General features: G+C 37.1%; 2 protein-coding genes across 2 annotated transcripts; one reads left to right on the forward strand and one right to left on the reverse strand.

Moving 5' to 3' along the window:
• The first annotated feature begins 1,212 nt into the window (after positions 1-1,212).
• Positions 1,213-9,708, forward strand: LOC110683042 (telomere repeat-binding factor 5-like). Its single transcript, XM_021859379.1, has 7 exons — positions 1,213-1,383; positions 1,751-1,931; positions 2,925-3,157; positions 4,368-4,443; positions 8,171-8,260; positions 9,006-9,276; positions 9,357-9,708. Exons 2-7 carry the CDS (start codon positions 1,782-1,784, stop codon positions 9,386-9,388), a joined length of 852 nt encoding a protein of 283 aa, XP_021715071.1. The 5' UTR covers positions 1,213-1,383; positions 1,751-1,781; the 3' UTR covers positions 9,389-9,708.
• A 1,392-nt stretch (positions 9,709-11,100) lies between these two features.
• Positions 11,101-14,240, reverse strand: LOC110683043 (disease resistance protein RPS2-like). The gene has a single exon (XM_021859380.1). The coding sequence runs from the start codon at positions 14,109-14,111 to the stop codon at positions 11,424-11,426; it is 2,688 nt and encodes an 895-aa protein (XP_021715072.1). The 5' UTR covers positions 14,112-14,240; the 3' UTR covers positions 11,101-11,423.
• Between the last annotated feature and the right edge of the window lie 1,424 nt (positions 14,241-15,664).

Consider the following 15,664-nt stretch of genomic DNA (forward strand, 5'->3'; position numbering starts at 1 on the left):
TTCTATATCATATTACTAAGTCATGGATGATTACTGCAGGCGAGGGATATGGGTGCGATGGTTGATGCACTTTCAGATGCCTTAGCAGCCGTACCCACCAGAGCCCAAGTCGAGCGGGTGCGAGATATGGGCATACATAGCTTGCAGAGATATGGCCATGGCCATCTCGTCCACCCCAGGGACGATCATGACCCCAATTCCATCCATTCACAGTTCGACTTCGGACAGAGCTGTGGTGCAGGTGGTTACCATTCATAGTTCGACTTTGGACAGAGCAGTGGTGGAGGTGATACTTCGGGCTCTACACAGGCAGAGGATTACTTCATCCATAACACCACTCCCCGCCATACCCAGGATGACTCGTCGGCTAGCCAGCTGACTCCACCGTCCCGAGACCCATTCACCACCATTCAACATTACAGTAGGCGTCTGAAGCGTGTTCGTAGACGGACGGAGGACACACAGGATGGAGATCAGTTAACTCCAATACTTGAGTCCGGATAATATTAGTTAGTTGATGTTTTTGTGGTACTCAGATATCTAACAATGTAGTATATAACGCTTACATTATTAATACAAGAAATGTTTTTTAAATGACTCTCTGTACAATTTGAAGTTTATTTCCCTTATTTGTCCGAATTTGAATTTTGTCAGTGGTACTCAGTTATGCCGGTGGTGGGAATGCTCTAGCATTGTTTAGGGTGTTTTGCATTGCATAGGGGTGGTCGAGAGTGGCGGCCGGTGGTGGTGGGGGAGGTGGTTGATGGTGGCGGGGGTGGTGGTTGATGGTGGGGCTGAGGCTGATGCTGCTGGGTGAGGGTGATGTGTAGGGGCAACAGCAGATGGACAGGAACAACAGCAGATTGCAGAAACAGGAGCTGGTTGCTGGTGATGCAGTCTAGCAGAAAAATGCTGCCTCAGGCAGCGTTTTAAAGCCCACATACATAAAATATTGTACTTTTTCCAAAATACATACCAACAAGTCAACTAACATAAAACGCTGTCTCACTCCAAAAGCTGGGTGTAAATCGCTGTCCGAAACAGCGTTTTACCCCAAAAGCTTAGTTTGGGAAATACTTTTGCCACGAGACCAATTTGGTTAATACTTTGCCAATAAAGCTCACTTTGGGGAAAATCCGGTTTTTTTTTTCCTTCAATTTTTTTTTGTATTTTATTATTATTTTTTATTTATAATTTTCGATTTATAATTCTTTCACTCTCCTCTTCCTAAACCCCTTCTCCTCAGCCGTTGAGGTCTTCGTTCTTCTTCTTCATTCATTAACTGGTAGAATTTAGTGCAAGCTTAATTTATAAGATCTTAATTTAGATTGGAATTTTTGTATTATGTTTTTTCAGAATTTGGTTTCTTCGATCGATTTTGAGGTTTGTTTTTGTTATTCAATTTTGATTTTGATTTTGATTAGGATCTGAAACTCAAATTTGTATTTTTTTTAAGTTTATGTTTTTGTTATTTAATTTGATTCAATTAGTAAGGATTAACATTCTGTTTCTTTCTTTGATTTCTGAAAATTTGATTTCGTTTCTTGAATTCGTGTTATAGTTTGAGGTTAATTTTGGATTGAATTGAGTGTTGTTTTGATGGATCTGTGTGTATGTATAGTTAAGTGTTTGATTAGTACTGAACTATTTTATTTGTAATTGAATTTCGATCGTTACAATATCATGCAAATTAATCATTTTCTTTTCTTATATTAAAAAAATTACTCGTATATTCCAAATAAAATTGCAGGAGGTGAAATAGACGAGAGAGAAAAAGAGAGATGGGAAACCCGAAGCAAAAGTGGACGTCCGAAGAAGAAGAGGCGTTACGAGCAGGTGTCGCTAAACACGGCCCTGGTAAATGGAAATTGATCCAGAAAGATGTCGAATTCAACAAATTTCTTCATTCTCGCTCCAACATCGACCTTAAGGTTTTTTTTTTTTCTTTTCTTTTTTTCCTGCCAATTGCCTTTTGTTTTTTGATGAATTTGTGATGTGTTTTTTTGCTTTAATTTGATGTTTTGGTGTTGATTCTCTGTTGATTGTCAGTGATATTAATTTAGGTTTAAATTTTTGGTTATTCATTGTTGTTACTTGTAACACCTCTCATTTAACGCTTGCTGATGCATTATTTCGATCATAATATCTTTAATTATCAATAATATGTAAAAGTTATAAATTGTAAATTGAGGCAAATCTAACTAGATTTCACGTGACTATATAAATCATCAAACTCGGTCTAAGTGGATTATGTGAATAGTCTAAAAGTTAATGAAGAAAGAGGAAGACCTTGTTCACTTCACCTTAAAGGAATAATATTAAGTAAAAATTATTGTTATTTCATATGCGATAAAGTAGATTAATTGATTTGCTATAATAAACTTTGATTTTGCAAAATTTATAATGGTCGAAAAAAACCGTTTTTGCATCAGGCTTGGAAATGATAAGTCTGTATTCCTCAACTGTGATTCTCTAAATTTGCTGGGTGTGAATCAATGTGTTTTTGTTGAAATTCGGATGTATTTTTCCTTAAATGAAACTACTCTAGTTAGGCATTTTCATTTTGTTTGGATTGAAGGAAATGGAGGGAAATGGAGGGATGGATGGATTATCTTTCATTTGGATAACAAATGAGGAAGGAAGGGAGTTGGAGGGGAGACAAATGGAGGGATTATATTGTAAGAAATTTGGAAAGAAATTCATCATTCTTCCCTCCCCTAGTCCCCTCCCCTCCCTTCCCCTTCCCCTACCCTACCCTCCCCTCCCCTCCCCTCCCCTTCTTTTCCTTCCCCTTTCTTTATCCAAACACATTGTTAGTCCATAATTCATTAACTTGCTGCATCGATGTATATTCTGTGGTTGATAGGGTTATTTTCCAGTATCAATTAGATGTGATAAATTAATATGTTGTATTGCTGACACAGGACAAATGGAGGAACATGAGTGCTGCAGTTCAAGGCTCTAGGGACAAATTAAGGCCTCCGAAGCCAAAGCCTGTTCAAGATGCTCCTGCTGCTCCTTCTGTCCCCATGCAGGCTCCTGCTGCTCCTTCTGTCCCTGTGCAGGCTCCTACTGTTCATGTGCCTGTCGTACATGAATCACCAGCTGATCATGTCAAGGATGATTTTGGCAAGGACTTGCCTGATGCAAAAAAACGGTCCCAGGTACTAGCAAATATCAAATCTTTTCAAGATTGTGGGTGTTTATCGGAATATTTTTTTCTATTATACTTGTAATCTATGTTAACAGACTCGAAAGTTTTCTTCACGTACTTATGTCGACATGACATGGCACTGAAACAGTTACGAAATCTGGGTAAGATCTGGCAGATTGCACTCTAACACTATTACTTTTGATCTGGGACTATGATATCCCTAGATCTACATATCAACACATTCGTTCACAAGGTCAAGTTGTAAAATATTAGGGGTCTTGTTTTGAACTAGCTGTTTCCTGGTCATGTTTTTTTGGCTTATATTGATATGAATATTTTCTGCTATCTCTGACCACAATGACTAATTCAAAACTGAGTAAAAAAAAACTTGCTGGATAAGGTTTGATCATATTCCTTTCTGCCAGCGAGTATGCCTAAATTTATCTGTGGAGAAGTCACTACCATTGTGCCACTCCTTGATATTCATGTCTATGTATAGTTTTTATTTTCTGCCATGGACGACCAAACTCAGATAACAATTGCTCTCACTTTAAACTGTGGAAGCAGGGATTGGCAGGAACTTGGGTTTCTTCTCAGCCACCCTGATCACAATCATCATATTCTATAGATGACCTCTGATAAAAAACTGTGTGGATTGTATTACCCTTTGCTTCTGCGAGGGAAAAAAAAAAAAACTCCGTAGTTAGCTTGTATTCAGCCATGTTTTCGATATCAAGCTAGATGAAAAGATATGTCATCAAGAGGCTGATTGTTATCGAAATGGGCCCCTCTTTATTTCTAGAACGAGTTGATTTTCATTTTGGAAGGAATTTGCATCAGAAAACCATGAAAGAATTTCATTCTCCGTGAAGATGGTTGATTCCAAGATGATTATGAGAGGTAGGATCTTTGGCAATTAGACTAGAGGTTCGGCTTGGAACCTCCTAGACACCAGCAGCTTTGAGTTTTGGGTGAGCAGGAGGCTGGGTATTTATGCAGTAGAAATCATCATAATTAATAGTGTTAAGACTGTTAGTTGCTGTAGTGGCTGAGTCCAGTAAGTAAAAGACGGTTCATCTGGACAATACATTGGGCCATTGTGATCCAAATATGCAAAAAGGATTGTTTTATCTGGAAGGAAACAGCTGCTAGTAAATCTATTAGCTATCTGTAATGAATTGTGTACTATCTGACTCTTTTTCTCCTGTAACAGGTATAATGAAATGATCTTTGAAGCCCTTGAAGAACAAAATGGAATGGATATTGGTTCAATTTTAGCTCATATTGAGGTGTGTTCCAGTAGATCCTTTTTTTTTTTTTTTTTTTTTCTTCCTATCATTCTCTTCTCCTTATTTGTAGTATTGCGCATTCTATGAGGTGACCTTGCATCATGCTTCTGTTTTTTGATGATCTAAGTCTGCTGCTACTCTTCCTTCTTTGCGTCAAGATAGCACTCACTGTTTTGTTTTATTATTCGAATTCTCTTTAGTGTACAAAATTATACTAGTATTTTCTTAGAACATGCATTACGAATGTCAAAATCATATAGAACCTAGAGTATGGCATGGAATATTTCACTTCATTATCTTGTAGAAGGTTTCATAATAATAAATTAATAATAATAATAATAAAAAAAATCTCAAGATGACATAGTCTGACTTATCATATACTACCTCCATTCTTTAATGTTTATTACGCTTTCCACTTTTGTCCGTTCCTTTTTATTCTTTACACTTTTTCTTTATACCATATATTATGAATTGTTATGCTTTTACCCTCTTATCCTACACAAAAGGACCAACCACTTGCCCATTTTTTATTGTCCCACACATTACACACTTTAACACTAAACTCTTTAATTGACCTGGTTCACATTAATTTATTATGGACCACTAATATTAGAGACACTATGGTCGTTTAGTAATAAAAATAAAGGTCACTATGTTAAAATAAAGGTTATTATATTCAAATAAAAGTTATTGTTTTACTATGAAGGTCATGACTCGTAAGTTAATTAACGTTTTAAATATACTGGATACTATAAATAATAAAGGCCCACGTATGGACCTCAAGTCCACAATAATATTATTGTGAACCAAGTGCACACAAGTTGTTTCCCTTATAACACACACTTTTTTTTTTTTTTTTTTTAAATTTATGTCCAATTAGTAACCGTAAAGAACATTTAGGAACGAAGGTAGTATTTAGGCTTCTCATTTCCACAGATCCTAGATACTAATTCAAAAGAAGAATCTATAGTCTACATGGGTACAGGTGCTGTAGATTTGTAAGAATATATAGTTTGTGGTTTGGCTGGATATCCATATTAATACAAAGCTGGATAGTGAGCATTTTATAACTGTTCATAAGTTATGTGCTGTGGCGTCTTTGAAATCAAGCTCTTGTGGCACTTTTTACAAGCATGCAACTTACCGCGTATTATTTATCACATCTAAATGTTTCCATTGTATACCAAGTATGACCCTTATCAATCATCGTGGATTGGTAAAAGTTACGATCAAGATAGTGAGCACTACGCAAAGCACTTTATTCACCACAAAATATAAAGCAAATTACTTTTACAGAATCTAACTATGACTTAGAAGAAGGATGGAAGCATTTTTTTTTTTTTTTTTTTTTTTTTTTGTCTGGTTAACATCTCCAGACATTTGATAGTAAACACTCGACACAAGCTCCAACATAACCAGAAAGCATTTGCTTGTAACATTTTGTCTGCCTACTGGTGTTATACATGTCATATGCTCAAATATTATCTTCAACCCATATTATGATGCTCTAAGCACTTCCCCTCTTTGTAGGGCTATATTTAATAGAAGAAATATGAACTTCAAAAAGATTTAATGGGATTCTGTAGTAGGATTTCACACTTTTATTCTTTATATATTAGTTTATAAACAATACCTCCGTTACTAAATGATAGTTACATTTACTAGTAACATTTGAACTGAAAGAGGGTAGGAGAGGAGGGAGTGTAGGGGTATATTTTAGTTAAAAGCAGTAGAGAGTGATGTAATTGGGGTTTTTATAATAATAAGTTTACTAAAATAGGAAATAAAGCAAAAGTTTCCTCAATAAAAAGGAGTGGGCGTAAGTAGAAAGCGTAACCAACAAATAGGAACAAAGGTATTGTATCTTTATATAGTCTCATTGTTTTCTTTCCTGTGTCTACGTGGTTGGAATGGGAGTTCAGTACACATTCATTTCAAAAAAAAAAATTGGTCTGGAAAGCAGCCTTATGCGTTATTCTAGCCTTATGCGTTATTCTGTACTGTTCTTGCCTCTATGGTTTCTATCATTATTTTGGGGTATTCTTCTTCCATTTTAGGTGAACTTGCAAAATAGAGATCTATGGGATCTTAATCTGTTGGGTATATTTAGAGTCTATCTTTTTGTTGGATCCTTCTGATCACACTTTCAGAGTTCACAACGTGATTGAGAGATGTTCAGAGGTCAAACTTTCACCCATTTCGAAAGGTTATTAATTGTGAAGATTTTTGTATTGAAAGTGCAGATTATGGAGTCTGAGGAAAAGTTTGTCGCCTAATTCTCGTGTCATGTGTTTGTGAAAGCAAAGCTATTATTTTCACCTTGCTTGTAGTTACGTGTCTTGTTTTTGAAGATTGTATGTTTCTTTGTTACTTAGGTCTGTTGCTGTGTTGGTGTTGTACCTTCTGTTATAACTGTGCCAAACATGGGTTTGGTCTCTCAAAGTTAGCTGTGAAACTAAGGAAACTTCAATGCATCACATCCAAGTCCACACTTTGGCCATTTTAAATACCTTATCTTATTGTTGTATTTCTCTCTTCATGTTAACAAAGATCCTTTCTAATAAAAAAATTAACATAGTTGCAGATAGAGAGGGCTGATTTTCAGCATCTGCAAGTATCTTATGTGAGATTTACGAGACATGATGGGTTTGGATTTTATTATTAGAGAGGACTGCTTGAATCTTCAGCAATCTGGCAATCTAATTGAACTTCATTGTAGCTAAATTAGTTTGACATGTTTCTCTTTAAACCCATGTTACAATTAACTTTAATGTCCATCTGGACGCACCAAATGGTTGGTACTCTGTTTAATGTGACATTTTCCTAGCTGGATAGGACTGAGAATCTAACCAAACTTTATTGTGGATTTGTGGGACAATATTTTTTTTTAAAACGATCAATCCATGTACCTTTTGAATGAACTAACTGGATAGAGTTCTGTTTTATGTGACATCTTGATGATAGAGGAATTTTGGTCCTCTCTTTATCTATAGTGTTTTTGTTCCTTTTTTGACCAAATTCTCTCTTACTCCCCCCCCCTCCCTTCCCCATGTCTTTCATCGTATCTTCCTAATTGGGCTGGCCAAAAGTTTTGAAGGGATATGCTACTCGGATCCGCCAAAAGTTTTGTACTCAGATATGACATTGTTACGACTATCTAGGTTCTCTATTTTTGAAGGGTCACACTGTTGTCTGACAACTTACATTCCTAATATTCTGTATTACTTCTGCTCTGCTTAAAGCCTTGATAGAGTTCGTTTCCACAATTCCAACTTACTTTCCACGTCTTCTTTCATCTCATTAATTAACATAATATCATCCGCAAACATCATGCACCATGGAATAAAATCTTGAATTGAACTCTTCAATTTGTCCTTGACTATGGTTAAAAGTAAAGGGCTGAGTGTGGTAAGATATTGTTGTGTCTACTGGCTATAATTAGATTTCTGGTAAGCTAGTTCTCCATCATACTATGGGAGAGCAATATGCCGCACAGCATGTCCATATTGTTGTGAAGCCAAAAAACTTCCTGAGGTTGAAGCTAATTAAACATTTACCATAGTAATATCTGTTGGTTGAGAAGTTGAACTCTATCAAGAACCTAAATGCATTAACATTATTAATGTAGTTTGCCTTATGATTTCATAATCTTATGTTATTATCGAAACCTTTAACATTCACTTGTGTAAATAAACTAATTTCATTTTCCTATATATTATCTGTGCAGAAAAGGAGTGATGTTCCAGTACCGCAAAATTTTAGGAAACAGTTGGGGGCAAGGTTGAGAAGACTCTGTTCTCAGGATAAACTTGAGAAGGTAAAACTTTAACTTGTAATTAACTAATTTCTCTTCTTTGGAAAAAAGAGTCAAGGTTTTAGACAATGTCTGTTTTCCAGTTATTATGCACGTGTGTCACTGCATTCCTCATTTCTGTTAATTATGCTGCTCTTAGATAAAAATTAGAAAGTTGCAGAACTTACAAAGTTACAAGGCATGTGCCTCAGATGTATTTTTAAATTCCATTTAATCTCTCTTTATCATACTTGCAACCAACTAAAAGAAATTAATGAGATTTGGATTATTATGGAAGTAGATTCATCATTTCTCTTGATAAGATAAGCAGCAAGGTCTCACATTCTTAATGATGTTTTATTTTTTATTATTATTTATTTTATTTTATTTGTGTGTGTGCGCGCGCGCGCATAATATAATCTACTTCTTTTCCCCCTTATACCCATCTGTAAATATTCCAAGAACATAATGGCTGAACTATATTTTACTATTTGTTTTTTTGTTTTTTGTTTTTTTTTTTTTTTTTGGGGGGTGGGGGTTCTTCTAAAACATTATCACGTACAATATTTAGATGTTTCATTCAGGAGATTGTTATTGTAGTTCTATTGTTTAACCTTCTGTGTTTTTACTAACTTGTGACCAATGCTGAGAAATTTGAACAGGGGTATATCCAAGTAGTTGAGATGTAGGGCGTAAATATGATGATTGTTGTCCTTTTGACGAGTCTGTATAGTGCCCTGATTGAAATCTGTATGGTTTGATATTGCAGGTTGATAGCCACTTCAGGCTTAAAAATAATTCATTGGAGACAAATGCTAGCGGTCAGAAAGGCATTTGGGCCAGACAGCATCCACCCATTGTCTATTCTAAGGCTGGTGAGTCGGTAGAAGAAGCAGCAAAGACTGCAGCCTACAAGGTTGTTGAAGCAGAATACACTTCATCAATAGCAGCTGAAGCTGTGAAGGATTTGGAGAAATTCTTAAAGTTGGCAGAAGAAACAGATTCAGTTCTGCAGATGGCAAAAGAGATCTTTGAAAGATGTAAAGTTCTATTTTTTAAGCTCTTCATTTGTTCCCTTCCCCGCTTATGCAGCGCTTCATCTTCTATTTCTTGGTTGCAGGTACTTGTGGTGAACTCCTCCTTGTTGCATGATATGTCAGAGTGGGATTTACATATTGAACCGATATCAGCAACAGTTCTTGAGTAAATATGCAACCATAGCATGTTCACCAGCATAAAGTTGGAATGTGGTGCATAGTTTGCAGCTTCCTGTCTCTCAAGGAGCTGCAGTGCTGTACACAGTAGTAACATGCATTTTAGTTGTGTTAGAGAAAAAAATGCAGTTGAAATTTTCGTAGTGAGCAGCATAGATGACTGTATCATTTAAGTGTGTAAATATAAATCATAGTTGGAAGATCAGGACAACTGCATATCTTATTTTTGTCTAACTTTATGCAATTTTTTTTTCTATATCTGCGTTGTGCTGTTAATCCGGTTCAAGAGTCGATCATTGTTTATTTTGTTTTGTTTTTAATGTCCACTAAGTAAATAAATTAGTCTGCACTTTTACATAAATGCTAGAACTCTAATCAAGTGTTAGGATTCTTAGGAAATTTACCAAATTTGTGAGTAATTTATCTCCATTACACTGTGAAAGGCTCAAAATGACACTAACGTTTTTTTCCTCGAATTGACTAGGTAAATTATTAAACACATCCTACTAAAGATATGTAAATAAAAGAGTTGAAAATCTTTCTATATGACATGTGATATTTTACTTTTAATGTCACTTCGATTGACCTTTGTTCGTCCTACCATACTAGCTGCGTCAAAATTGGTCTCAATTTGGCAAGTAAGGGTTTTTGATTGTTGAATCTGGCATGGGGTTAGGGAAGGATAATACAGTCCAATATTGAGAGTGAATTCATGAGTCAGTTTTCAATAGACAATTGAATAAAAACAAAGTTCTTGTTAGCACGGCAAAAACTTTACAAATTACATTATTTAACCTTATCTCAAAGATAGATTTATCATTAGTTACTAGATACTACTTGACTTGGGATAAGGCGAACAAAAGTTGAGGGAGATCATTTCATGACCACAAACCAAAACCGGACAATCATCCCTCAAATGAAATTAAATAGGAGATTGTGATGAGATATTCCTAACAAAATTACATATAAATTCCTTACCTTTACTATCTACCATTTGAATTTTTAATACTCCTTTTGTCCTCTATTTATTTGCTCTAAAGGGGTGGAATTACCTTTTTAATTTTTGGTTGAAATTGAGTTGATGAGAGAGAAAAGTGGTGGAAATAGATGTAGTGATTGTGAGAGTAAAGTTGTGGTTTTCACAACAAAAAAATGGTATAGGACAAACTTAAAGGGACGGATAAAAATAAAATTGGGGCAAATATTTAGGGACAAAGGGAATACTGTTTAGTTTACTGTAATAAATATAAATCCATAACGTGTCTCCACTAAAGGTACGTAGTACTATTGAAGTACAACCTAACATTAAGGAATGAAAAAAGTAATCCTTACAAATGTTACAATCATACATACAAAGCATCACTGTATTTGTGAAAGGGTACTACTTATCTATGGTCTATGGATGCTTTAGTGAAAAATCTATATGGTTATATATGTTACTCTGCAAATATATCACATAACAACATATTGAGCATAACAATACCAAACCAGAATGATTATAAAGTAATCATTTGTTGATTATTGTCATCTGCTTTGTTGCTTCTATGTTTATGGGTCTGTATATGAAAAATGCTTGAGAGTGGATATGATGGAGCTTACCATTCTTCCTAATTGTACTGATTTCATTGTAACAAGCTGAAAATACAACAGTGACACGTCATGCCCAAGCATGAAAATATAAATGGAGTGAAGGTAGATTGGATTACAATGTTTACTCTTACACTCAAACAAGAGGCTAGCAATCTTCAGACTGACTGATATGGATTAGTATAAAAATAAGCTATTCAATGCAGCTAATCAAAGTCTGACTTAGCTTTCCCCCTTCTGAAATTATTAGGCAATTGGCCTATATCAAGCATCCTCAGACAAGTTGTACTTCTATATATATGTTCAGAGCAGAAAATTAATAGCTGTGATACAAAAAATCAGTTGATGATGCATACAAAGAGTGATGTAACTCTGATGACGCGCAATCAAATTGCTATGAATTGAGGATGTAGGGCAGAGCTAGCAGCAGCAATATCCCATTCCAAGTTCTCCCACCATTCCCTGCTGCAGTACACTATCGGAAAATCTGACGAGTTATATGCTGCAGATGGTAGCTTTTTAAGCTGTGGACACTCGATCAGAGCAATTGTGTTTAGCACAGGAAAGGAAAGTGCTTCTTTGGAAATGCTCTTCAATTTAGGGAGTCCTCGGAAAGATATAGTCTTAAGACTAAGGAATGGTAGCTCTAATGATCCTCCTGTAACGTCGTTTTCTCCTATTATTTCTTCTATTTCTTCACAGTAGAATACATATAGTTTCTCAAGCCTTGGGAGTTGAAGGATCCAGGAGACATTCTTCAACTTGGGGCAGTACCATATATTAATGTAGCGGAGATTTTTGTGACATTTTGGAGATGCAGAGTTCCTCCATATGGTAGTCAAGTTGGGAAGAGCATGTAAAGATAAAACTTCCAGGCTTGGAAGCCAATCTTTCCCAGCTTCCGAGCCCAAGTCTATTTCTTTTAAAGTGCAACAACCATAGATGTTTAGCCGTCTTAATCTCTCTCCGCCACCATACACAGTTGCTACCATTAGATAGATCAATCCCTCACATCCTTTAATAAAAAGGTACTGAATACAGTCTAATATATTGTAGAAACTAGAAAGCTTCGTCAAGGCAGAAAATTCAGTCATGGTAATACCGAGAGCAGTTAGGTTCAAATATTGCAGGTCTTCAAATTTCATCAGCCCTTCACCCTCATTATGTGACATGTCCCATTCTCCATAACTGTAATACAAATTTAGGACCCTCAGGTTTTTGAGCTGTAAAATTGCCTTTCTCGGAATCTTTCTTAGTGAATGAGTTCGCTGCAAATCCAAGTGCCTCAACTTTGATAAACGGCCTATGTCTTCTGGGAGTGCAGTTATCTTAGTCCTTGACAGATCAAGATAACGTAACTCAACCAATTGACCAATACTTGCTGGAACTTCTTTGATACTAGTTACTGATAAGTCCAGCACCTTAAGGACCGGCATATAATGGAAAAATTCATTAGAGATTTTGCTTAAACTACGATTCCAATGAAGCAACAAGGATGATAAGTTAAGGCAAACAGGCCCTGCTGTAAGCATGGTTATCTCATTACCCAACAAGGAGATCTTCTCAGCCACTTTCCACTTTTTAACATCTGGTAATTCCGATAGTCCACTGCAACCTTGCACCACAACCTTCTCCATGTTCTTTCCTTCATATGATGCTATCCATACAGCAAAGCTTCGGACAATTTCATGCATTTTTATCTGGGTGTCATCTTCACCGCTTTCTAGCAAACATGCAACCTTCAAAGAACCAATAACAGCATGCCCCTTGTTATGGAGACTATCTTCATTTGAGCCATCTAAATATCCTTCTCCAATCCAATAATCTATGAGTTGTTCTTTCTCGAGTGGATAGTCCCCAGGAAATAAAGCACAATACAAAAAGCATATCTTCAAAGTATCATCTTGCAAATTTTCATAACTAAATTTCAGTATGGTAAAAACATCTTGCATACCTCGCAATTCTGATGGGGCATTGTCCAGTGCTTCGATTGCATACTTCCATTCCTCCTCCGTCTTCCTGTTGGCCATGGCCCTTCCTATAGTGATGAGAGCAAGTGGCAGACCCCCACATCTTTTGACAATGGCTTCAGCATAAGGCTTTAAATCAGAGTTGTTGATTATATCTGTCTGATTTGCTTTGTCACAAAAGAGGCACCACGAATGCTCCTCATTCAAGAAGTCAACCTTCAGCTTCGTATTTGCATCCATATCACTGCAAACATCCATAGAGCGAGTTGTGAATAACACTTTGCATCTGTTTGTCTTGTCAGGCAAAGGTATCCCTATATTTTCAAGATCAAGTCTTCGCCACAAATCATCAAGCAGGAGCAAGAACTTAATCCTCCTCAGGAAGCTGTATATCCTTGAAGTTAGTTGCTCTTGGCTTTCTGCTGCATCAAAAGACAAACCCAACCTTGAGATAAGAGCGCGCTGTATTCTTTCCAGGCTATAATCCTTGGAGACTGTGACCCAAATCACTGCCTCAAATTCATCAGACCTTGATATATACTCATTGTTGATCTCTTTCAAGAACGTCGTCTTCCCTACTCCTCCTATTCCGTAAATTCCAATCATTCCTGCTCCATCATCTGCAATGTTTTGGACTGCCATCTCCAGAGCTGAATTCAAGCCGAAAGTTGGCACACATGGTATAGGGTCAATTTGTGGCAAGCCTTGCACAAGGACATCCAAAGTTGTCTTTTTAGTGATCAGCTCACTAATTTCAGTTTCCTTCTGCAAGGCTTTTTTGCTGAGCCTGTATCTTGATCTGCAACTTGGTTGTCTACAGCACATCAACTGCTTTATAGGCTGTGCAAGAACCAGATTTGCCTCAGCTTCTGCCTTTTCTACTCTTTCCAGCCATCCTTTGATCTGTTTAGTGCTCATCAATCCCTGGAACTCGGCTTGTTCAATCTCCCTCTTCAAGTCATCCCTTGTATCCTTCAGCTCCTCAAGTTTATCCACCATTCCCCGGATCCTCTGCTGGAAATTCTTATAATGATTTACCCTTTTAGCTATTGACATATATACACTGTCAGTAAAGCTCACCAAAGGAGTCAGGAGATTTTCCATTTTTAGACTGTATGTATTATCAGGAACCACAATTATGTAGAAATGAAGGGTAATAACAGTCAATCTGTTATTAAATATTAAACAGTTGATCTCTTACCTGCTTAGCAAAGTAATTACATTAAATTTGTCAAAGTTGGGGGCATAGTGAAGAGTTTCTCCAATTATTGATGATTTTGATGCTTATAACATTGACTTTGACTTTGTGTCTTGATGATTATAATGCTCTCAATGTCTACTTGAGTCAAAATGTCAACTTAACTGTAGAGCTTGGAAGGCGCTTGGAAAGCACTTAGAAGGCTCTTAAAAACATACACTATCCCATGTCTTATCTCGTAGTCTAGTATAAATAGCAATAACAATCTTCTAGAATAAAAGTTAACTCGACATGACAACACGATATGAAACACATTTATGTTAGAAACTATTCGACCTTCATGGTGGAAGTCCTTTCCAATTTTGACTCAATTAAACAACAAATTTACTTTATTTCTACCGATCGCTAATAAAAACTAATTTTGTCAATTAAACAACAAATTTTCTTTATTTTTACAAAACGCTAATAAAAACTAATTTTGCTGAATATGTCCGCAGACACTGTTAATTTTAAAAGCCTTACACTCAAGAGGGGATTTTTTACGAAAGTAAGTTTAATTGGCAAACAATTTACCAATCTAGACGCGTGGCCAAACTATTTACGAAACTGAGCTTCTGACATAAAACGCTGCCTCGGTCAGCGTTTTTACTTTGGTTATTATTTTTTTTATAAAAATTTCGTATTTTGTGAAATACAAATTAAAAAAAAAAATTGGAAATACAATAAAACGCTGACTCAGTCAGCGTTTTCTTGTATCCATAACAGAGAAAAACGCTGACGGAGTCAGCGTTTTACGCCTAATCATAAAACGCTGCCTCAGTCAGCGTTTTATCTGCTGGCTGAAGGCAGCAACAGCAGGCCCCCAACAGCAACCAGTGCAGCCCCTTCCACATCCACCACCCTCTCCACATCCACCAACACCACCACCCTCCTCCTCCACATGCACCACCACCACCACCCTCCTCCACATCCACCAACACCACCACCCTCCTCCTCCACATGCACCACCACCACCACCCTCCTCCTCCACATCCACCACCTCCACCACCCTCCTCCTCCACATCCACCACCACCACCACCCTCCTCCTCCACATCCACCACCACCACCACCACCACCACCACCACCACCCTCCTCCTCCACATCCACCACCACCACCACCACCACCACCACCCTCCTCCTCCACATCCACATCCACCACCACCATCACCCTCCTCCTCCACATCCACCACCACCACCACCACCCTCCTCCTCAACATCCACCACCACCATCACCCTCCTCCTCCACATCCTCCACCACCTCCACCACCCTCCTCCTCCACATCCATCACCTCCACCACCCATCCTCCTCCACATCCACCACCACCACATCCACAATTTATTTTGAACGAAATGAGTCAAACGTGGACAAAATAAGGAATTTGAAATTCAAACAAGACATAAATTCATTCAAATAATTAT

The sequence above is a fragment of the Chenopodium quinoa genome, unplaced genomic scaffold (genome assembly GCF_001683475.1).
Source record: "Chenopodium quinoa cultivar QQ74 unplaced genomic scaffold, ASM168347v1, whole genome shotgun sequence".
Classification (NCBI taxonomy): domain Eukaryota; kingdom Viridiplantae; phylum Streptophyta; class Magnoliopsida; order Caryophyllales; family Amaranthaceae; genus Chenopodium; species Chenopodium quinoa.